This window comes from Hyperolius riggenbachi, chromosome 11 (genome assembly GCF_040937935.1).
Source record: "Hyperolius riggenbachi isolate aHypRig1 chromosome 11, aHypRig1.pri, whole genome shotgun sequence".
Lineage (NCBI taxonomy): Eukaryota > Metazoa > Chordata > Amphibia > Anura > Hyperoliidae > Hyperolius > Hyperolius riggenbachi.
The window spans coordinates 19,526,317-19,550,050 of record NC_090656.1 but is presented as its reverse complement, the minus strand read 5'-3'; the positions used below and the strand labels follow the sequence as shown (position 1 = coordinate 19,550,050).

General features: G+C 46.2%; 1 protein-coding gene across 1 annotated transcript in view; it reads right to left on the bottom strand.

Moving 5' to 3' along the window:
• Positions 1-23,734, bottom strand: part of ITFG1 (integrin alpha FG-GAP repeat containing 1) — a 383,915-nt gene that overhangs the window by 189,046 nt on the left and 171,135 nt on the right. Inside the window, exons 9-10 of the mRNA XM_068261311.1 lie at positions 14,207-14,301; positions 7,899-8,062 (exon numbers count right to left, since the gene is read on the bottom strand). Coding sequence (XP_068117412.1) covers positions 7,899-8,062; positions 14,207-14,301 — 259 coding nt within the window. The remainder of the gene's footprint in view (positions 1-7,898; positions 8,063-14,206; positions 14,302-23,734) is intronic.

The following is a 23,734-nucleotide window of genomic DNA, read 5'->3' as shown; positions in this document are numbered from 1 at the left end:
GTTGTGGAGTAAATGCTTTGCTTTTGGCCTATGCAGTCACATGAATATCTTGATTTCTTAGCAGGTAATGCAGAACTTTCCTGCATTTTAAGCTGAAGAACAGTGTATTTATGGACCGCCCATCCGACGCCAGCACCAGCACTGACAAAGCTCCTCCAAAACAGAGAGGTGGGACGGAACGGGAGCAACAAACAAGGACAGCTTTATTATACCGCGTCGCAAATTGCCTGTGACATTTTGATGGGATAATTATGGGGGAGCCGTATTTGGCTGCCAGAAGCCGTTCGGCGGTGCCAGGCTGGAGAAGGAGGAGAAATAATTGCAGCCTGCGAAGGGGATTCTTCAAGACAGCGGAGACAGATCTGGGCTCACCAACACACGTCCCATAACTATGAAAGCGCATATGAAAATACCAAATATCAAGCGTGCTAACTGCGGCCAAACGGGCAGGCTGAAGACAAGCTCCGCTAATCTCATTGTGTGGGAATATTAGAACGCAGGACATAAACGAGATGCTGCCAAGGTCCAACGCCAGCCTGACTAATGCTGGGAATACACAATGAGATTTTTCAGCAGATTAACTGCCTGCATGGGCATCCACACATCCGCAAATGGGGCGCCCCCTTGGTGTTAGCCGCCCCTTACCAACTGCTCCCCCCCTGCGCGCTCCCGTCCCCGCTGCCTATACACTCACAATCTAATACCTTCTATAGTCCTAGTATAATGTCCCACTATTCCTAAGTTCATGTAAATTTGGCTCCACCCGTGACCACATCTACATCCTAGTCCATAACCACCCCCATTTTTGGCACTTTTACCCTCATTTTCGGAACGCTACTTGCCCCGCATGGCTCTCCCCCCCCCAAACATTCCCATGACTGTCCGATTGATCTTCTGATCTTTTTTCATTCGCTTCTATGAGAAATCGATAAGAAAAACGATTGAAAAATCAGATCGGACCTGTCGGAAATTATCTATTGAACCATCTATCTGCCAAAAACATCTCATGGTGTATTCCCAGGCATAACAGAGCAGTCTACCCAACCCCAGGAGAGGCAGCTATGAAGTAGTGACAATGACACATGCAGCACTCGGGGCAGGTATTTTTATCTGTATAGAAGCTCCTTGATTAGCTGGTGTCTAAATAAATGGTTTCCGAAGGATGCCAAAATAACACCTCTAACCTGCCTGGCGTTCTATTAAAGAGACTCTGTAACATTAAAAAGATCCCCTGGGGGGTACTCACCTCGGGTGGGGGAAGCCTCCGGATCCTAATGAGGCTTCCCACGCCATCCTCTGTCCCACGGGGGTCTCGCCGCAGCCCTCCGAACAGCCGGCGACTGTGCCGACTGTCAGTTCAATATTTACCTTTGCTGGCTCCAGCGGGGGCGCTGTGGCGACTTTCTGCACGGGAATAGACGGAAATACCCGATCTCCGTCGGGTCCGCTCTACTGCGCAGGCGCCGGAAACTTGCGCCTGCGCAGTAGAGCAGACCCGACGGTGATCGGGTATTTCCGCCTACTTCGGCATCAGAGCGCCTGCACAGGAGCCAGGAAGGTAAATATTGCGTCACGGCTGTACGGAGGGCTACAGCGAGACCCCCGAGGGACGCAGGACGGCGTGGGAAGCCTCATTAGGATCCTGAGGCTTCCCCCACCCGAGGTGAGTACCCCCCAGGGGCCGTTTTGTCGTTACAGTTCCTCTTTAAGATCGCCAGGGAGGCTGCGGGAGGGTTTTTTTTTAATAAAAAAAAAACTATTTCATGCAGCCAACTGAAAGTTGGCTGCATGAAAGCCCACTAGAGGGCGCTCCGGAGGCGTTCTTCCGATCACCTCCGGCGCCCAGAATAAACAAGGAAGGCCGCAATGAGCAGCCTTCCTTGTTTGGCTTACATCGTCGCCATAGCGACGAGCGGAGTGACGTCATCGACGTCAGCCGACGTCCTGACGTCAGCTGCCTCCGATCCAGCCCTTAGCGCTGGCCGGAACTTTTTGTTCCGGCTACGCTGGGCTCAGGCGGCTGGGGGGACCCTGTTTCGCCGCTGCTCGCGGCGGATCGCCGCTGAGCGGCGGCGATCAGGCAGCACACGCGGCTGGCAAAGTGCCGGCTGCGTGTGCTGTTTTTTATTTGAGCCAAATCGGCCCAGCAGGGCCTGAGCGGCAGGCTCCGGTGGTACTGGACAAGCTGAGCTCGTCCAGACCGCCCAGCAGGTTAACCACTTCGCATCCAGACCTTGTTTTCCGGTAATGGACCAGAGCAGTTTTGACGCTTTAGCTGTGTCCCTTTTTAATCAGCAATAATCCTGAAGTCCGAGCCTCCGATCCCCACTCTGCAGTCAGCCGGTGCTGGTGCATTTTTTTAATGATTTCTGCACGGAGGGGGACAGATGAAAGATCGCTGCAGTTGACTACTGCAGCGATCGTTCATGCGAGGGGGTGGACTAATTGGCTACAAGGGAAAAGGTCAGTTTAGACTTACCTGGTAAAGATGTTTCTAAACATCTCAGTGTACGGCAGGAAAAGGAGAGACTCCAGGCTCCTCCTCCAAGGGAAACAATTGACAAGAAGTTTAAAAGGCCCCACCCCCTGCTACCCTCAGTATATAGACAAGAAACCCGGCCAATGAGACACCCAAACGTGACCCAGAGTCCTGTCTACAGCTCAATCTACACCAAAACAGTGCAAAAAAAGTCAGGAAGAAAGGATAGAAGGCAGCATAGAGGGAGGGATGTAGTATGCCGTACACTGAGATGTTTAGAAACATCTTTACCAGGTAAGTCTAAACTGACCTTTCTCTAACCATCTCAGTGTACGGCAGGAAAAGGAGAGATAGGCAAGTAACCCCCTACTCACATGAGGGAGGGACTGCTGCCTGAAGCACCTTTCCACCAAAATGTTGGCCCTGACTGAAGAAGAGTCCCATCTAAAATGCATATCTGGACCAATCAGTCCTTGGTTCTCCCAAAAAGCTTATCGCTTCAATTCTCTGTAGATTGAATATTGAAAATAATGCAAGGCTGATAAGCCCCTGCGGGCTACCGAAGGGGGGAGATTCCCAGCGTCATAACACACACAGACATGATGACCACCTGGGAACAGAAGCACTATGTCTAACTATTGCAGGCAGGATAAACTTCCCAATGCCTGATCACAGGCCAGGATGGGATCTTATCCCAAACAAACTGCTCTGCATAGCTACACAAAGTCGCCAAATAGATAAATAAACTACAGCTGTCAACTGTGTCCTCGGCAGGCCGGAAACACAAGATACTGAGGGTAGCAGGGGGTGGGGGCCTTTTAAACTTCTTGTTAATTGTGTTTCCCTTGGAGGAGGAGCCTGGAGTCTCTCCTTTTCCTGCCGTACACTGAGATGGTTAGAGAAATGTTCCCTTTTACCAATTACAGTGCTGGGGGGTGCACTTTAGAGCGCCCCCGATTGTGCAAAGCAGGGCTGCAAGCAAGTCAGTATATCTAAGTCATGGTGGCTTGGAGGGTGCCACAGATGACGTAGATATACTGTAAAAGTGGTTGAATACAGACACATCTAACTTATGCAGGTTCTAGAGCTACTTGTACATAATATCTAAACTGCATGCAACTAGCCCCAAGACCTGTATAATTCATATGTGTAAGTAAAAATAGTCTCTGGGAACTCCATGCAGAATTAGGACTTTAATATGAGAATCTATAAACTATTTGGGGAAAATAAAGTCTCATATACAAGGTAGATGGTTCCTGGCTGTGGCGGCCGGCCGGAGCAATCTCTGCAGACAATCTAGAGTGTGTATTGCGGCCCCGGATGCCAAGGTAAGTAAGTTGGGCACCTCCATGGCCCGCAATGTTAATTATGGCTATATCAGGGCCTGGTGTATAATTTTTGCACCGGACATAGCCGAATTCTGAAGGGAACGCAGTGTTCTCCCCAGAAATGTTTTCCAGCTGGGTGGCATGAAAAAGTAGCCGGGTGGGGCGAGATGAGAGAATGCAGGGCTGGCCCTTCTCTGCACAACTCTGCTTACAGCAGAGGAGGAGGTGAGCCGATAACAGCTGGGTGGTCACCAAAACTAACCGGGTGGAGCACTCGGCTAAAAGAGCCTGGAGAGAACACTGGGAACGGAGCAGCGTGTTCATGGCGTAGTTATTGGCTGCCTCAGCCAGCATTAATCAAGCGTCTGTATGAGCCTTTAGCATTTTACCCTGTCTAGTTTTCAGGAAACCTGACTGAATGGACAAGCCCTTTTGTATAGATAACAACTCAAGGTTTTGTTTTTTTCCCCTCTAAACCTTTCTGTACTGGAAAACCGAAAGGGACTCTAGGGAATTTCTTACAAGGGCCAGTATTACATGTACCTGGGTTTATCTCATCATGTCACTTCAGGTTACCTTTAAAGTGGACCTGAACTCTTGCACAGGACAGAAGGAAAACACAGGGAAATGCACCCTGTATGTATTTAGAGAGTTTAGCCTGTGTAATTCCCCCTCATCTGTGTCTAATCACAACTGTAATTTGATCTCCCAGATGGCTGAGCAGCTAATTTGTAAACACAGTATGTTAACCCTATATCTTCCTCCATGAATGCAGGATGTGGACACACTGCAGATTTATTGCAGGAATTGTATCACCTGTCACAAAGAAATGTGTTTCTTTACAGGTGATTATACTGTTGCTTATCTTTCAGAGCAGAGAGGAAGTTCTGAGTTCAGGTCTGCTTTTAAGTAAATGAGAGTCATGGCAGAGTTGTAGCATCCGTATTCGTTGCTGGAAGCCAAAGTCCTGATATCTGGCATTAGTTCTATATTGAATCCCCTCTACTAGCAAAGCGCTGCTGAGGAATGAGTCTGATTTATGCACGAAGCTTCATTCTTCCCAGCCGTCACCAGAACAATCTCCGGTCCCAGTCATTTCTCAAGCCTCATTTGAGTCGTTCTATCCCCCCCCCCCACCCCTCCGTCTGCCAGTCAATATATTTCTATTTCTGTGTTCCATTAGATTAGTCACATCAGTGGAAAGAAAACAGCGTGTCTCTTTCAGTTTCAGCTCTGTAAACAATTCAACCCCGCGAGTGACTGGATGTAAATCCGGCGTCTCCAGACAAACATGCAGAGAACAAGATCATCATCCCAAATGTCAGAAGTGACAGCATGACGGGGATGGAATAATCAGCGCCGAAACCACCCAGCCCAAAATAGCTGCTCTGCAAAGAGAAACAGGTTAGAGGGATGCTGAACTGGCACTGGCAGGCATAACGGAATCCCGGCCAGTAGTCAATATGGCTGACTGGACAAAATGGCCGCACTAACGCCAAGCTGCAGGAGACGGATGGGCGGAGAGGTCAAGAAGCAAATACAATCTGCGAGCGACAGACCTTTGTTTCGTTTTTACATTATTTTTTCTGTTGCCCTGCCGTTACTATCCCAGCCAGGGCACTATCTGCAAGGAGATTGTATGTCCTCCCCGTGTCTGCGTGGGTTTCCTCTGGGCACTCCAGTTTCCTCTCACAACCCAAAAACATACAGATGAATTGAGACAAAGATACATACATAGACGTATGACAATGGTAGGGATTAGATTGTGAGCTCCTTTGAGGGACAGTTAGTGACAAGACAATATATTCTGTACAGCGCTGCGGAAGATGCCAGCACTATAAAAATACTAAATAATAATAAAAATAAATACTATGTGGCTGTTCAAGATGGCCAATAAGATGCTAATAATTATTATTGTTATTGATTTATCAAGTGCCAACCTATTCCACGCTGTACAAAGTAATCACAGCTTTCCAGAAAATTTAACCACTTGCCGACCGCGCACTCATACCGCGCGTCGGCAAAGTGGCAGCTGCAGGACCAGCGACGCAGTTCGCGGCTGCAGGCTAATTAATCAGGAAGCAGCCGCGGCTGCTTCCTGTCAATTCACGGCGGGGGGCCGATCGCGGCTCGCAGGCTAAATGTAAACACAAGCGAAAATAATCCGCTTTGTTTACATTCGTACAACGCTGCTAACAGTGGCAGCGTTGTACCAGATCAGCGATCCCCGGCCAATCAGCGGCCGGGGATCGCTGTCACATGACAGGCAGGAGCCTGTTAGAGGCTGCACAGGACAGATCCGTTCCTGTGCAGCCTCGGATCTCCGGGGAAGGGAGGGAGGAGAGGGGGAATTTCGCCGCAGAGGGGGGCTTTGAGGTGCCCCCCCCCCCCCCCCCCGCAACACCCAGGCAGGCAGGAGCGATCAGACCCCCCAGCACATCATCCCCCTAGTGGGGAAAAAAGGGGGGCGATCTGGTCGCTCTGCCTGCACCCTGATCTGTGCTGGGGACTAAAACAGCGCTGGTCCTTAAGGGGGGGGGGGTAAAGGGTGGGTCCTCAAGTGGTTAATGCAAATTCTAAGAAATGAACTTTGATTTGCTCAATTTTAATTAAAATGAACCTGAACCGAGTGCAATTATTTAAAATAAGCTCAGGATGCACCTGCAAATGCATATTACATACTTACCTCACCGTCAGTTCCTCTCAGAAGCCATTTTCTTCTACCAACGATTCCTTCCAGTTCTGACAAGATTTTGTCAGAACTGAAATATATCAGTTGCTGTCAGGTATAACTGAAAGGACAACAGATGTGCAAGGTAATGTCAGATCACCTGACAGTGTAACACTGCGATTTTCCACGGGTCCTGCGACACTCCAGAAGCTCTAACAAGCAGAGCTATAAAACATCTCTCCTTTAAATGCCATCTGCTGCACAATTACTTAAAGAGAACCTGTAACAAAAAAACCCACTGGGGGGTACTCACCTCGGCAGTGGGAAGCCTCCGGGTCCCAATGAGGCTTCCCCGACCACTGAAGCTTGGAGGAATCCAGCGCTGGCTCCCCCCCCCCCCCCCCCCCCCGACAAGCAGTGATATATTTATCCCTCCACGATCCTGCGCAGGCTCTTTTCAATCGGGATAGGCGGAAATAGCTGAGCCCATTTGTATCCACTCTACTGTGCAGGTGCAAAGGACTCACACCTGCGGAGTAGAGCAGATATGATCGGGTTCGGCTATTTCCCCCTTTACCCGAATGCAGAGCCGCTAGGGCACCTGCGCAGGATCGCAGTAGGTAAATATTTACCTGGCTGCACTTCCGGGGGTCCCGGCGCTTGAATGGAGGGAGGAGGAGGACGAGGGAAGCCTCGTTAGGATTTAGAGGCTTCCCCCCTCCCGAGGTGTGTATTCCCCAGAGGGGTTTTTTCAGTTACAGATTCTCTTTAAAGGAAACCCACGTCGGAAACTATAGTTATTTTAAACAACTTAAAGAGAGTCTGAAGCGAGAATAAATCTCGCTTCAGACCTCATAGATAGCAGGGGCATGTGTGCCCCTGCCAAACCGTCGCTATCTCGCCGCTAAACGGGGGTCCCTTCACCCCCAAATCCCCCTCCGTGCAGCACATCCCCTCTTCCTGGTTGGGGCAGGGCTAACCGCCGCAGCCCTGCCCCACGCGCGTCTGTCAGCGCGTATCTCCGCCTCTCCCCCGCCCCTCTCAGTCTTCCTTCACTGAGAGGGGCGGGGGAGAGGCGGCGATGCGCCGCTGATAGACGCGACTGGAGGCAGGGCTGCAGCCGTTAGCCCTGCCTCCAGGAGCGACCAATTCTACGACCAAGGTTTGCGAGGGTGGGTTTGGGGGTGAAGGGACCCCCGTTTAGCGGCGCGATAGCGGCGGTTTAGCAAGGGCACACATCCCCCTTCTAACTATGAGCTCTGAAGCGAGATTTATTCTCGCTTCAGAGTCTCTTTAAAAGTCTAAACTACAGTCACATGAGTTGTTCTGGAACACAATGCTTTCCTCCCATACATACAATGATAATAACAAAGCAGTGCTGCGATAACAAAATAATCCTGATCTTTCCAAAGCCACCTACCTTCCGGAGGTATTGCGCAGTATGGCGAGGGCGTCCGGGTAGCCGTCCATGTTGTAGTCTCCGATATGAAGGGCGATTGGCAGGGATTGGATAGAGGGGCCGGTGGGCAGGACAAAACCCCACAAAGTGTTTCCATTGGTAAAATTTTGCAGCACCGGAGACCACTGAAAAAGGGAGCAAAGAATAACAGTCAGAATCTGAATGAAAGGAAGGAGAAAGACTTGTGTATGGAAAGGTCAACAAACTACTTGACACAAGTTACATAACTACAAACATAACTTAATGCCATGCCTAATGAGGGCCAACTTCAATGACCCTTAACGGTTTAAGCGTTGGGCATGAGCTATCTCATATAGTTACATAGTTATTTGGGTTGAAAAAAGACATACGTCCATCGAGTTCAACCAGAGAACAAAGTACAACACCAGCTGCTCCCTCACATATCCCTGTTGATCCAGAGGAAGGCGAAAAACCCCTTACAAGGCATGGTCCAATTACCCCCAAAAGGGGAAAAAATCCTTCCCGACTCCAGGTGGCAATCACATAAAATCAGATAAAATCCTTGGATCAACATCACTGGGCATTACCTAGTAATTGTAGCCATGGATGTCTTTCAACGCAAGGAAAGCATCTAAGCCCCCTTTAAATGCAGGTATAGAGTTTGCCATAACTTCTTCCTGTGGCAATGCATTCCACATCTTAATCACTCTTACTGTAAAGAACCCTTTCCTAAATAAATAGCTAAAACGTTTTTCCTCCATGCGCAGATCATGTCCTCTAGTCCTATGAGAAAGCCTAGGGACAAAAAGTTCATCCGTCAAGCTTTAATATTGCCCTCTGATGTATTTATACATGTTAATTAGATCCCTTCTAAGGGGTCTTTTCTCTAGAATAAAAAGACTAAATAAACCCAGTTTATCTAACCTTTCTTGGTAAGTGAGACCTTCCATCCCACGTATCAATTTTGTTGCTCATCTCTGCACTTGCTCTAAAACTGCAATATCTTTCCTGTAATGTGGTGCCCATAACTGAATTCCATATTCCAGATGTGGCCTTACTAGAGAGTTAAACAGGGGCAATATTATGCTAGCATCTCGAGTGTTTATTTCCCTTTTAATGCATCCCAAAATTTTGTTAGCTTTAGCTGCAGTGGCTTGGCATTGAATACAATTATTTAACTTGTTGTCGATGAGCACTCCTAAGTCCTTCTCCAAGTTTGATGTCCCCAACTGTATCACATTTATTTTGTATGGTGCTAGACCATTGGTACGACCAAAATGCATGACTTTACATTTGTCAACATTGAATTTCATCTGCCATGTATGTGCCCATATAGCCATCCTATCCAGATCCTGTTGCAATATGACACCATCTTCCTGAGAGTTCATGATTTTGCACAATTTTGTATCATCTGCACAATTTTGTATCATAGCAGTTAATACACTGCCAACAAATACACTTGAGTATACACACAATGCAGTGCAGTCACGTGATCGCTTGACTTTACAGGAATTGATAGCAGAAGTCTTCTGCTATGTCTCTGGACATCCAACACTGTCCTCTAGTAGGAGATAGACAGCACTACACTGCCTAGTACTGTACTTTTTTTTTTACTACGGTCCTTGGTCTGTAGCTTAAGACTAATAATTCTCAGTATACCACTATTGACTGTGCGATATTGTGGCTGTTTTTTCATCGCAATACGATCATGTTTTTGTTTGTGTTTTCTGTGCACGCTTTTTACTTTTTTGTGCTATTTTGTAATAACAGCAAACTACAATAGAATCAGCAAAGAGTGCCGTATGTAGGGAAAAAAAGCAGAAAATTGTACGGTTCTTTAAACACTTGCTGTCCTTATGAAATGACAATAAGTCTCTGCACTCTCCTTCCTACAAAATCTTAGATAACACTGTTTATATCCCACTGACCTGATAGCATCACTACAGAGTTGTAAAATAATGACAACCAACCCCTCTCCTCCTCCAAGGGAATTCAATGGCAGAGTCAATTAGTAAACAAGTGTAAAATACACATTCTAAAAGCAGACAGTAGCAGATTGTATACATTACTTAATTTTACAGCTAAAACATTATCAAAACAAATGAACTGTTTGAATAAACAGGAGGGATAGACAAATAAAATGTGTGGGTTTAATGTACAATAGAACTGTTAACATGAAAGCTATAATGTATGAAAGCGGATACATTGAGTATTTTTTTTCACTTTTTTCCTTATTTTTATCCTTTTATAATGCATAGAAATATAGTAATTACTAATAACAAATATCAGCCACAAAAAGCCTTATTTGTCTTGAAAACAAAATTATATAGATCATTTAGTTGTGATAATTATTGATAAAGTTATTGCCAAAGGAATCACAGCTGAGCTGAACTGTGAAAATTACCAGGGTAGTGAAGTAGTTAACGGTAAAACAAAAACAGGAATACAAAAAAATGGAAAACAAATTCTGAAAAGCAAGGTGCCCACTGACTTACATATGAGGTGGCGCACTTTTCACGATATGCAGTGAAACATGCGCAATTTCGACAGGCGTGTGTCCTGCCTACGTGTGCTCATTAGTAGCAAGGAAATATCACGCATAAGAAATAACATTTTCTAAGATAAATCGTCCCTGAACACTTAAACGTCGTTAGGTAAATTGGTGGTGAAAAGGTTAATGGCATTCGTTTTCTCTTAAAGACGATATATATAGAGCCAGCTATTGTACATTAAAAACCTTACACGGCGGTTCTGAACACGCTAAGCAAGCCGATCGTGTTAAGGAAGGCTAAATTTATACAGAGCTGAAGTCTAAATTTATTCTGCAGGAGATTTCGGTTTGACCTATTTCATCATATCTTTAGTTCCTATTGTCGATACAGCTAATACATGTATTGGGGGCAGAATCCGGGCCAGATGCCAAAACTCCCTCATTTGTAGCCCGAACCAGGATGAGATTAGGAGAAGGAGAGGACCTGAATTCAGGGAACAAAAAAGAACTCCAGAAAAACTCCTGCAATTTACAGGAAATGTAAGTGAAATTCTAGTCTTGCTAAACATTTTCTATAAACCTAGCAGGACTGAAAAAATGTATTTGTAATTCAATGTTATTATTAAATGGTCTTTCCATTTCAATTTCCAGTTAACCATACAGGTCTAAAACTGACCGTAAATTCAAACTGCATTACTTTTCTAGTCTGAAATCTGTACTCCAGGCACCTCTATAAGACATTAGCCTAACAATGGATTAAAGCAAGATTGTGAGCCATAAAATCCAATTCTATTTACCCACTGCTCTGTGTTTATTATGCAGTCTACAACCTGAACCTGCATTGCAAGCATTCCAATATGGTAATCATAAAGGTTTCTGCCATAATAAATCTTATCTCAGTCAGCCTGTCTCTATTCTGGTATGTTGCAGAGTAGAAGGAAGCTCGTTATCTCTCCTCCCACATTGCTGCTCCTTACAGATTGGCTTAGAGCAATTCAATGTGAAGCTGCTGAAATATGATCTATGCTGTGCTCATGTGTTTACAAAGCAAGCTAGATATGACTGTGCAGTTTCTAGGAGGAAAAAGAAAAAAAGAGGAAGGGAGGAAATTACATCAGGATTGCCCTCAGAGGTAGTAAAATGGAAAATGCCTGAAACGGTTTTCTCTTTATTTACTATATAATATATAAGTAGAACAAGTATTTATCTACTTACTGTATTTTGTGGACTATATGACTCACTTTTCCTCCCCCAAAAGTGGGGAAAAAAAGTCACTGCGTCTTATAGTCCAAATGCAGGGAGTTCCTGTCAAATGCCTGTCAATACGCACCTCTAACTTGCTGCAATGTAGGGGACTCCCTGTACTGTGCCCATGCAGAGGAGGACACAGGGGGACAAATGGGGGGCACAAAGGGGCATAGAGGAGGGCACAAGGGGACAGAGGAGGACACAAGGGGGACACAAAGAGACATAGTGGAAGACACAAGGAGGACAGAGGTGGACACATGGGGGACACAGGAGGTACAAGGGAGCATAATCCACAAGATGCTCCTTCACCATGGATGCACCAGGTTATAATTTTTTCCCCCTGTCTTTGTCCTCTAAACCTAGATGCGTCTTATGGTCAGGAGTGTCTTATAGTCCGAAAAACACGGTGCATATGTGTTTTTCATGGGATAGTATGGCTGTCCCTGCTGCTTTCCCGATCACCCTGGACGACAGTAATCTAGCGTATGTGTATAAGGCTTTACAACAGACATCAGGTAATAAGGCAAGTTCTGTACAGGATCAGGGGCGTAGCAATAGGGGGTGCAGTGGTAGCAACAGCATCGGGGCCCCGAAGGGCCCTCCCTCAACTACAGTATGAGCTCTCCATTGGTCCTGTGCTCATAATAATAATCCCTTCTATAGATACTTTGGATAATAGTAATCATTAACAAGCTGTTCCCCATCCACTTCTTGCACCTCTGACACTGTAGTTGCCATTGGCAGGTTTTGGTGCGCCGTATCAATTGTTATGTATAGAGTGCTTGGGGGGCCCCATTGTAAAACTTGTAACGGGGCCCACAGCTCCTTAGCTATGCCACTGGACAGGATATATATATTCCTCCAGCTAAGCATCACTTGCTGCTGGTCACTTTAATTGGTAATATGCTGAAACGCCTGCTTAGCTGATCGCCGGCCAACTTGCAGACATAATTTCTCTGCTAATTCTGTACTTAAACTAATGAGGGAAAAAAAAAACCTGGAATCGTGATCCCCTTAACCCCCCTGGCGGTTTGCAAAAAATCCGCCAGGGGGCAGCAAATCTTTTTTTTTAATTTTTTTTTTTTTTTTTTCATGTAGCGAGACAAAGTCTCGCTACATGATAGCCGCTGCTCAGCGGCATCCCCCCAGCCCCTCCGATCGCCTCCGGCGATCGGAGATCAGGAGATCCTGTTCAAAGAACGGGATCTCCTGGAGGGCTTCCCCCGTCGCCATGGCGACGGGCGGGATGACGTCACCGACGTCATCGACGTCGTGACGTCAGAGGGGACTCCGATCTGCCCCATAGCGCTGCCTGGCACTGATTGGCCAGGCAGCGCACGGGGTCTGGGGGGGGGGGCGGCCGCGGCGAGAGGAATTGCGGCGGATCGGCGGGTAGCGGCGGCGATCAGATGCTACACGCAGCTAGCAAAGTGCTAGCTGCGTGTAGCAAAAAAAAAATTATGCAAATCGGCCCAGCGGGGCCTGAGCGGTGCCTCCCGGCGGCATAGCCCGTGCTCAGCACGGGCTTACCGCCAGGGAGGTTAATGCGTTTATTTTAAGTAACTCGCCGGCAGCATAGAAATCTGCAAATATTTCAACTCAGTCAGCGGGAGAATATGGCGTTTCGTCTCCCCACAATGGCTAATGGCACGTTACCAGGCATTCCAATTATTACATTATCATTAGAGTCATCTAAGGTAGATCTTTTCAAAAATTAAACGCAGTCCATTATAACAAGTCTGTATATCGCTTCGAGAAGACGAGGATGGGAAGCCTTGTCAGGCTTGTTGAGGGAGGAATGCAGGACACTTCGGGGGAGCCAGCGCTGGATTGCCTGCATTGGGACCCTGAGGCTTTCCCCTCCTGAGGTAAGTACCCCCCAGGGGACTTTTTTTCAGTACAGGGTCTCTTTAACGCTTTCATGGTTTAGCGCCAGCAAGACATACAAGCAAAGGTTAAAGTGAGATACCACCGTAAAAGCCGTTTCGGGGGTTCAGAACCGCTTCCTCAGAGACCTCACCATACCGGTATGTGGTGGTCTCTCTCTAGCTTATTGGTCAGTTCTTAAAAAAGAAGGCATTTGCTAATTAATACCATTACACACAATTAATTTTCATATTTGCTGCAGCTCAAGGGGAATTCCCGTTGGAAACCTCAATCACATGACCCAGGAGATCCGCACACAAATGACTACCAGCAGAGGGGGAGTTTCCTCCCCAGCACAGGGCCTTCACCTTTCAGTCAGTGTTTGCCCATTGTACATTTTTCCTCTCCCTGATTCACATTCTGAAATGTATCACTGGTGGTGACATTTTTAGTCCTGTCAGGTACAGCACTACGGAATGTTTGTTCATGAGAATTCCAAAAATAATACCAGAATGCTCTGGGAGGAGCTAAAGAGCCTAGGATAACCATCACTGGGAGGGCGGAGTTGCGTACCAATATAGAGCAATGTATAGATATAGGAAGTGTAGGAAATGTTTCTGATGCTGAAACCAAGAAAATTACCATAAAAGTGGGTTATCCTGAACAATTTATTACATTCTACTCTATGTCAATGATATCTGACCTGAGTGCTGCCGTGTTTCCGGAAATAGATGGCGCTCTTCAGGCACTTGTCGTCCTCGCAGATGGGCAGGAGGTGATCTTGTAGTCCATCTCCATCTGAAAGAAAAGATATGCTGATATCATGAACTGGTCATCGTCTGTATACAAAGCTAATTTAGTATTTAAAGAGAAACTGTCACCAAGCATTGATCTTCATCCCAATCAGTAGCTGATCCCCCCTTTCCCATGAGACATCTATTCCTTTTCTCAAACGGATCATCAGGGAGCTCTCTATGGCTGATATTGTGGTGAAACCCCTCCCACAGTGTGATGTCAGGACCAGGGTACTGACATCACACTGTGGGAGCCTTGTTGCATTGGGGGAAATAACAGCTGTTTCCAACTGCCAAAAAAAAAAAAAGCAAGCAAGCATCTCCTTCCACTGACATCACCTGCCAGCAGTAAATATGTCACCATGTGATAAATGTCAGAATGTAAATCAGAGAGAGGAAAGATTTTACAATGGGCAAACACTGACTAAATTATTTATACATAATTATTGTAAAAATGAAGCACTTCTTTTTAATTACTTTTCACTGGAGTTCCTCTTTAAAATAATTACCGGTATCACAAAAAAACCCCTGTATAAATATCCCCGTCCTTTGTGCTCCTAATGCCGGGCATACACGGCACGTTTTATGCGCCGGATCGAGCCAGCGGCTCGATGCCGGCGCATCCCCGCTCGTCTGTGCGTGCATGCGGATCGATTGCCGCTCGCCCCCGCCGGCTCTTCCTTATCAGCGCTCGATTCCCTGCCATTGTCCGCCGTTGGGAATCGAGCGGGCGCGGGTCGAGCGGCATGATCAGGCCAGCTGAATATTATCAGCTGGCCGGATCAGCTGGTCGATACACGGTACAGAAACGTACCGTGTATCCCCAGCATTACACACCCCTAGGAGTTGTGGTTCACCATGAGCTTGTTGAGTAATCTTTAACTTTAATCACATGTGAATGATTGCTCCGCCTGCTGAGGCCACGCCTCTTTGCACACTATCACGATTGTTATACTAGAGTGGACAGTCTTGACTTTAGATTGATTTAAAATTTAAAGGAAACCAGAGATGAACGCTTTGGCACAAAATAAACATATCCCCTGACAGATTTTACAAAATAAATGCTATACCTGTTTTGTTTTTTTTACTAAAACTCCATGCAAAACACAGTTCATGAGAAAAGCATATTATTTAGTGGGCTGTGTGCAAAATGAAATCACCATTTCTAAAAACCTCTTATGACTAACAAATATAGATAAAAAAACATGTTTTTCAATAAACCCTTACATTAGCAGCTCCTCCCATCTCATCTCAGCTCTCTGTGATGCTGCAGTATACAGGACAGGAAATCAGAGCCACAAGGGGGCAGGCTTGGGCTTGAAAAGACATCAGAGAAGACAGACTCAGCTATAATGACTCCTGAGCAAAGCCAGACTGAATGCTCAGTCGGGGATTTTATCAGGGCTGATAACAAGCAGACTGAGCAGTGAAGGATGAAACAGAGAGCAGGGTTAGGTGTTTTCTCTAATGTTCCCACTGATATATATAGTAAAATACATGAGGGTGCTTTGTCTCTGGTTCACTTTAAAGGGGCGGAGTGTGAAAAGCAGCATGAAGCTGCTGAGGAGAAGAGAATCTATGAATTGGCGCTGCATGCATTTACATTTTTATCATTTTGTAGAACTACAAGGTTTGTTTAATTTTTTAAACATAACCTTTTATGCATAATTCATTACAAAAATGTTCTGTAAAATGTGTGTAAAAAATAAATACATAAAAAAAAAAACTTTTTGGTCTTTTAAAGGCTTGATTCCACTTTAAGACTAAAAAAAATGCACAACACAAAAAAATTCAAGTGTTGAGCGAGGAAAAAAAGAATGTTTAACTTGGAAATATTAGAAGCGACATAATAAAGCTATCTCGAAATTAAATAGAGCGGGGAAGGGGAAGATTTGTTGGGCGCTTTGATGGTTTGACAGGTGATGAATAATCGCAGCACATCTCCTCTGACAAGCAATGTATAATCACGCGTCTGACGAGGCGATGGCCGCTCTCTCCTGCGCGGGAAGAGTCGGCGGTGTTGGCGAAACAAGCAACAGGAATGACGCCAGAGAGCGGCCGTCGCAGGAAGAACGCTCCCGTCCCGGTGATTCACACAGAGACTCTGAATGCTGCTCAATTACCTCCACTGAATAGACCAGTAACGAGAAACGCGGCAGATTACAGCGGTCGGTCATTTCCCCCGCTATTATCTCCAAACACGACCTGCGCTGACACTCGCGTAGAGAAAGATCGCCGTACCGCCATACTGCTCGCAGTGACGCCATGACTCTGCCTGCTGCACGCGGGTTCAGTGACACAATCACAATATAAACGTTTGGACACGGGAAAAATGCCAACGTGGTCAAACTTTCTTTTTTTTTATGACGCAAAAAATGAAAAGACGCAGGAGCAAGAAAGCGGGACATTGCTGTAGTGTTACAGCGGACCTGAACTCAGAACTCCCCTCTGCTCTAAAACATACACAACAGCATAATCACCTTTAAACAAAAAACATTTCTTTGTTACAGCTGATACAAATCCTACAATAAATCTGCACTGTTTCTACTTCCTGATTCATGGAAGCAGATGTATTGTTTACAGCCTGTGCTTTCAAATGCCCTTATCGGCCGTCTCTGACATAGGCAGTCATGTGACACAGTGGATAGATCAGATTACAACTTGTGATTAAAGGGAATAACAAGTTACGCATTGAACCAGTAATGCGTAAAAATGTATATGTAAATGTTCCTGCACTAGCGGGAATGCGTAAAAATGTACGCAATGCGGCCCGCCGACCTCTGAGGTTGGCAAGCTGCCAGCGGGGGACTGGAGCAGCAGTGAGTGACTACGAGGGCACAGGATGGCTGCATGGGGCTGGTAGAAGCCCCAGGTAAGTGAATCTCATTTATTTATTTTGCTTGGACCTTCCCTTTAAACACAAATGAGGGGGAATTTAACTGGCTAAACTCTCTAAATACACACAGGGTGCATTCCTCTACAGATTTATTTAGTCCTGTGCAAGAGTTCAGGACCACTTTAAAGTGGCCACACACTAATCTGCTTTCCCATTTTCTGGCAAATTTGGTCTTTCTGATTGAATCTCTCAGAAATAAAACGGATTCTGATCATGAAATCTACAGCCTCGAGTTTAACCTGAAATCATTCAAAACTTTTAACCAGACAGGATGGATAATTTCCAATAGGTGAGGGATCAAAGGTTTTGCTACATCGGGGTGGCAATCTTTAAGTGAATGGCTAACTGAAAAAGGCACTGTCCAAACAAAAAGAATACGTGGGCACCAGTAAAATGCACACCTCTGTGTTTAATGTTGCATCAGCAAACTCTTCCAACAGATGTAGCAATAAAGACAATACTTCACCCCATCCAGGTGCACCCCGCATAGAGACCCCTCGGTCAACAATTGTTTCACATCAAGGATGCATCATCAAGGACCAGTAGTGATCTTGGCAGCGAGGAAAGAGGCTCCACGCCGGCAGAACAGCGCTTCCTTATATGTCACTTCCGGGTGCGCTCATGTGATCCCACCGGCCAATCCAGAAATTCCCGCATGCATGACGCGGCCGCATGCGGACAAATGTACGCATGTGCTCAAGCGTCTTTGGGTTGGGTGCGTCCCACGGCTGAACCATACGTAATGACGTGGGGCAAATTATGCAGCCATACCCTGACAAGTGTTGTCATTGCCTGCAGGATTGTAGATCCACCGGGGGGAGCAAATGGCCAGGCAGCAGAGTCTCAAACCTGGAGTAGATCTTCCAAAAAGGAGGCATGATATAAACACTATATAGTGTATGAAAGAGGCACTGTAACAACATATACTGTACAGCACAGTCCCCGTTATCCGGAACTTAGCCTAAGGGCCCTTTTCCAATAACGCAAATTCGCATGCACTTTCTGCACGCAGATTCGCATGACAATACAAGTCACTGGGCCTGTTTCCACTATAAACAGAATCTGCGTGCAGGGCTGTGCAGAAAAACTCTGCCCAGCAGAGCCATCAGAATTCGTACAGTGCACGCAAAGGTGTGCGATTCACATGTAACATAATGAATAGGAAATTCGCCTGCGTTTTCCCCATGTGGTTTACCACGCGAATTTGCATGTGTTTTCGTGTAAATTTCAACAAAAAAGCACACAGGCACTAACATGGTTAAAAAAGCACATTTGGAAAAAAAAGTATGTGAATTTACTGCGATTTCGCATTACAATTTGCATAAATGCGCATGCAAATTCATTTGCGCGGTTTCCATGACGAATTTGCAACATACAAGAGGAAACATAGCCATAGAGGACAGATAATTCAAATGTGCAGTCAGTTAATGTGTTGACAGATACCACAGGACACCTTCTGAAGTCTTGTGGGGTCCCGGCCCCGATGGTTCAGAGCAGCTTTGGAGGCCCACACAATATTTAACAGGTGGATTAAATACACTGGTGGATTAGGACTCCATTTTTAGGCATTTTAAAGGGAACCTGAACCAAGTTAAATTATTTAAAATAAACACATGATGTCCCTGCAAATGAATATTACATACTTACCTTGGCGTCAGTTCCTCTCAGAAAGTCACCATTTTCTCCTTACGATTTCTTCCAGTTCTAACAAGATTTTGTCAGAATTGAAATGAATCAGTTGCTGTCAGTTATAACTGAAAGGAAAACTGATGGGCAAGGTAATGTCCGTGTTTCCCTATGGCTCAAGTGGGCGATATTGCAGTTTAAAGGGACTCCGAGCAGTGCAGAAACTATGGAAAGATGCATATCATTTTGAAGCTCTCTTTCTCCTCTTTCCAATGATATTTAAACCGCCGCCCCACGCCTTTTAGTTTTCGCTATTTTCGCGATCGAAGTAGCGAAGTCGCGATCGAAGTCGATTGCGAAAATAACGAAAACTAAAAGGCGTAGGGCGGTGGTTTAGGTGTCGTTGGAAAGAGGAGAAAGAGAGCTTCAAAATGGTATGCATCTTTCCATAGTTACTTGTATTACACAGGACGACTTTGCCCAAAGTCGACAGTTGAATGGAGCTGCTGACACTGAAAAGTATCGTCCTGTGTAATACAAGTAACTATGGAAAGATGCATACCATTTTGAAGCTCTCTTTCTCCTCTTTCCAACGACACCTAAACCACCGCCCTACGCCTTTTAGTTTTCGTTATTTTCGCAATCGACTTTGTCGGGGAAAATAGCGAAAACTAAAAGGCGTAGTGTAGCGGTTTATATATCGTTGGAAAGAGGAGAAAGAGAGCTTCAAAATGGTTTGCAACTTTCCATCGTGTCTGCACTGCTCGGAGTCCCTTTAAAGAGAAAGCTTATCCAAGAATTGAACTTAATCCCAATCAGTAGCTGATACCCCCCTTTCCCATGAGAAATCTTTACCTTTTCAAAAAAGGTTCATCAGGGGGCGCTGTATAGCTGATATTGTAGTGAAACCCCCCCCCAAAGTGTGATGAGGTCAGGACCATGGTGCTGAGATCACACTGTGGGAGCCTTGTTGCATTGTTGGGAAATAACAGCTGTTTCCAAAAAAAAAAAGCAGCATCTCCATCCAGTGACATCACCTGCCAGCAGTAAAAATTTTACAATGTGATAAATGCCAGAATGTAAATCAGGGAGATATAAGAATTTACAATGGGCAAACACGGACCAAATCATTTATACATCATTGTTGTAAAAAAATTAAGCCATTTTTTATTACATTATTTTAACTGGAGTTCCTCAGTGTGCTGACCAGGAAGCTGTTATGGGGGTTATGGCCATTTTTAAGATTGTAGGATGGAAAATTCCATTGATCACAGTGGTCAGACAGGACGCGGGAGAGGAGAAAGAGATTGATGAGTAGACTACACGGGAGGTAAGTATGACATGTGTATGGTTATTTTGACTTTCCACTTTCACTTCAGGTTTGCTTTAAGCACATTGAAACCTTGCAGTCAGCAATCTGATTGGCTTTGCACAATGTCGGCCCTGTATGGGCTCTGCATAGTCCAGCATAGTATACACGCTGGCCAGGCATTCTATATGGAAATGAAGCTGACGTGATGAGTGTTCTGATCGCCATGGCAACACAAATATGTAGCGAGTAAATAAGAGTTGACAAACAGCCAGTGGAGCTCTCCTGCAATCAGATCAGTCTCCATCCTCTCGCTTTAATCAGTCAAACAGCTATTTATGGCAATTTGGTGCCAGGAAGCCTTCGGAGGATGAAAGCGGCCGCGTTTCTCCCGCGCCGGTGCTCTGTTCTGTAATGTCGGTAATGCATCAATCTGGGCTGTAAAATACACTTTGAGGAGAAGCTTTTCATCATAGCGGCCGCCAGTGAGCAGCGCATTGTGCTCGGGGCCTCATTAGGTATGCAGTCCAGGGACAGGTAGGGAGATACACGGCTACTGACCCGGCTCCTGGTCCCACCAGCGGATCACAACGCTGGATGATCCATGTATGGAAAGCTGGAGTTAGGAACTGTCACGAGAACTATACTTTCTTCAAACAAGCCATATAATTAAAGGAGATCTTAAGTTAAGTAAAAAAAAAAGCAACCGGGGGGCTGGAAGAAGTCCCAGGTAAGTTAAAATCTTTTTTTGTTTTTCTATTTGACTTAAAGTGCACCACAGATCAAAAATAAAAAAAGATTTAGACATACCTGGGGCTTCCTTCAGCCCTCTGCTGCCTGCAGCTCCAGTATCGGGTCCTGTTATTTCGGCCAGTCTGCACAAGAGGAAGTGCGCTCTTTACATATCTCTCCAGAGGCCACTGGAGAGTTACGTAGAGAGTGCAACTTTCTTATGCGCAGACTGGCCACGACTGGCCGAAATAACAGGACCCGATACTGGAGCTGCAGGCAGCGGAGGGCTGAAGGAAGCCCCAGGTATGTCTAAATCTTTTATTATTTTTGATCTCTGGTTTCCTTTAGGATTTCCTTTAAAGGAAATGTCCGGGGAAAAACGAAACAAAAAAAAAAAGTTCTACTTACCTGGGCCTTCCTCTAGCACCTGGCCGCCGATATGTACCTTGCCGCAGCTCTGGTGTCCCGAGATCGCCTCCGTTGCAGATTCGGACCTCGCTAGGTCAGCATCTTCTGTGCCTGTGCGCCGCTCACGATCATGTGGCCTGAAGCGTTCTGCACAGATTCAGAACTATTGCGCATGCGCAGAACGTTCCTGCCTACTGGAGTGAAACCGCAAACAGTGTGGCCGTGCGCAAGCACTGGCACAGAAGATACCAACTTAGCAAGGTAGGCATTTGTAACTGGGGGAAACCCGGGCCACTGGCTGGAAGCAGAGCTTTGCCGAGGGACATATCGGCTGCTAGGGGCTGGAGGAAGCCCCAGATCAGTAGAACTTTTTTTTTTATTGTCCTCGGATGTGTCCTTTAAGCATTTACTATACAGTCTGTAAAGGTTCATGTCCTACTGTTTACTATAAGTAATATGTGCCTCTTTCAGGCTGTAACATTGCAGTGATTTCATTTCAGACACACTCCCTGCTGTAACACTTGATCAGGGTAATGGGAGGAGCCAGGGCTAAAGACTAACAGGTCTTTGGGGTTATGTGTTCAGGTTAATGGGAGGAGCCATTGCTAAAAAAAACCCCACAGCATCATGTTGTCACGTGATCAGGGTAATGGAAAGAATCATTAACCCTCTTCACGCACAGCAAGCTGGAACACTAGCAGAGATAAAGAAAACAACAACAAGGTTGCAAATTGTATTCGATTGAAGAAAGTGGATATTAGGCTTCAAAAAGGATTGCATGCAAAAGTATTCTTTACTTGACCCTTTCACCAGCACTGAGGTTTCCTTTTGTGGTAAGGGTCCCTAATCTCCTACACTAGTCAGCAAGCAAGCAAACATTTCAAGCTCTTGAACTGGGATTCACGCTGAGGCTCCTCAGGTTCAACCATTCTAGGGAACACATGAATGCACCTAAATCATTCTGAGATCCCCAGGGAGCGACAAACTACACTATTCACACCATTCAATAAATAGGCTTTGCTGGCATTGGGAACAAGAAAGCCACTTCAGCCAGAGCCGGGACAAGGTCCTCCAGCACCCAAGGCTGAGACACCAAAGTGCGCCCCTCCATCCCTGCCACCCCAGCCGTCACACACTGATTGCTATTAGACTAAGAGGCACCACAGGGCCCACAACCTCCCCAACACCTTAATATCTAGTTATCTGGCTTGCAGTCACTGCTATGTATCCCCTTTTCTTATTTCTTTCTGCTTCAAACACAATTAGGAATGACAGCTGTATGAATTCTGCGCCCCCTCCTACACTGCGCCCTGAGGCTGGAGCCTCTCCAGCCTATGCTTCGGCCCGGCCCTGACTTCAGCCGACCATTATAGCTACTGGAACACACAAGGAGGGGTGGCTATACTCATCCTGCTTAGGGACCAAGATTCTAAAGGAAAAAACAGGCTCTGACTAGTATAGGTAGAGTAGGGACCCATTCCACAAGAGGAAACCTCAACGCTGGTGAAAAGGTCTAGTACACAATGCTTTTACATGCAATCCACTATGGAAGCTAATGTCCTTGTTCTACAACAATTTGCAACCTAGTTTTTCTCGCTCCTAGGGCTTGATTCACAAAGCGGTGCTAACTGTGAGCACGCTTGTGAAAAGCCCCTCTTCACTCCTAAAGACACTTTGTGCGCGCTAAGTAGCGCTCGCGCGCAAAGTCCAGCGCGTAAGCAAAGGTAGGTGCGCGCGAAACAAAAACGGTGCACCCAATGCGCCTATAAGGTCGCACTGGTTGCGACCTTAACGGCGCATGGGTGTGACGTTAAGGGTGCATCGGTTGCGCTGTTTTCGTCGACATTTCGCGCGCACCAGCCTTTGCGCGCACAAAGTTTTTTGCGCTGGACTTTGCTCGCGAGCGGATTCACTTTTCTTGGTGCTAACTACTTAGCACCCTAGTTAGCATGCCCAAAGCCTTTGGGCATGCTAACTAGGTTAGCACCGAATAGTGAATTAGGCCCTAGCGTTCCAGCTTCCTGTGTCTTGAGTGTAGAGGGTTAATAGTTGATTGTATGTAAATTGACCAATCTCCTCAGTTCCATGCTTTTAATTTTAAATTTAACCTGATGGGGACTTAAAAAAAAATATACACACCTGGGCCTTCCTCCAGCCCCCACCAGGCTTACCGCTCCCACGCCATCCTCCTCCGCTTTTTCATTTGTACTCAATTGGCCCCAGAATGTCCTCCGCTCCTTGCTAGTCCGTGCACACACTCCCGTCGCCGGGAGCAAGACGCGGGAGCATGCACGACCGGACTGTGTCGACTGGTCAACTTACCAGGGCCAGCTGGGGATGAACAAGGAGGCGGAGGAGGACGGCAAGAGTAAACAACAGTGTGTGTGTGTAGGTGTGTGTGTGTGTGTAGGTGTGTGTGTGTGTGTGTGTATATGTGTGTGTGTAGGTGTGTGTAGGTGTGTGTGT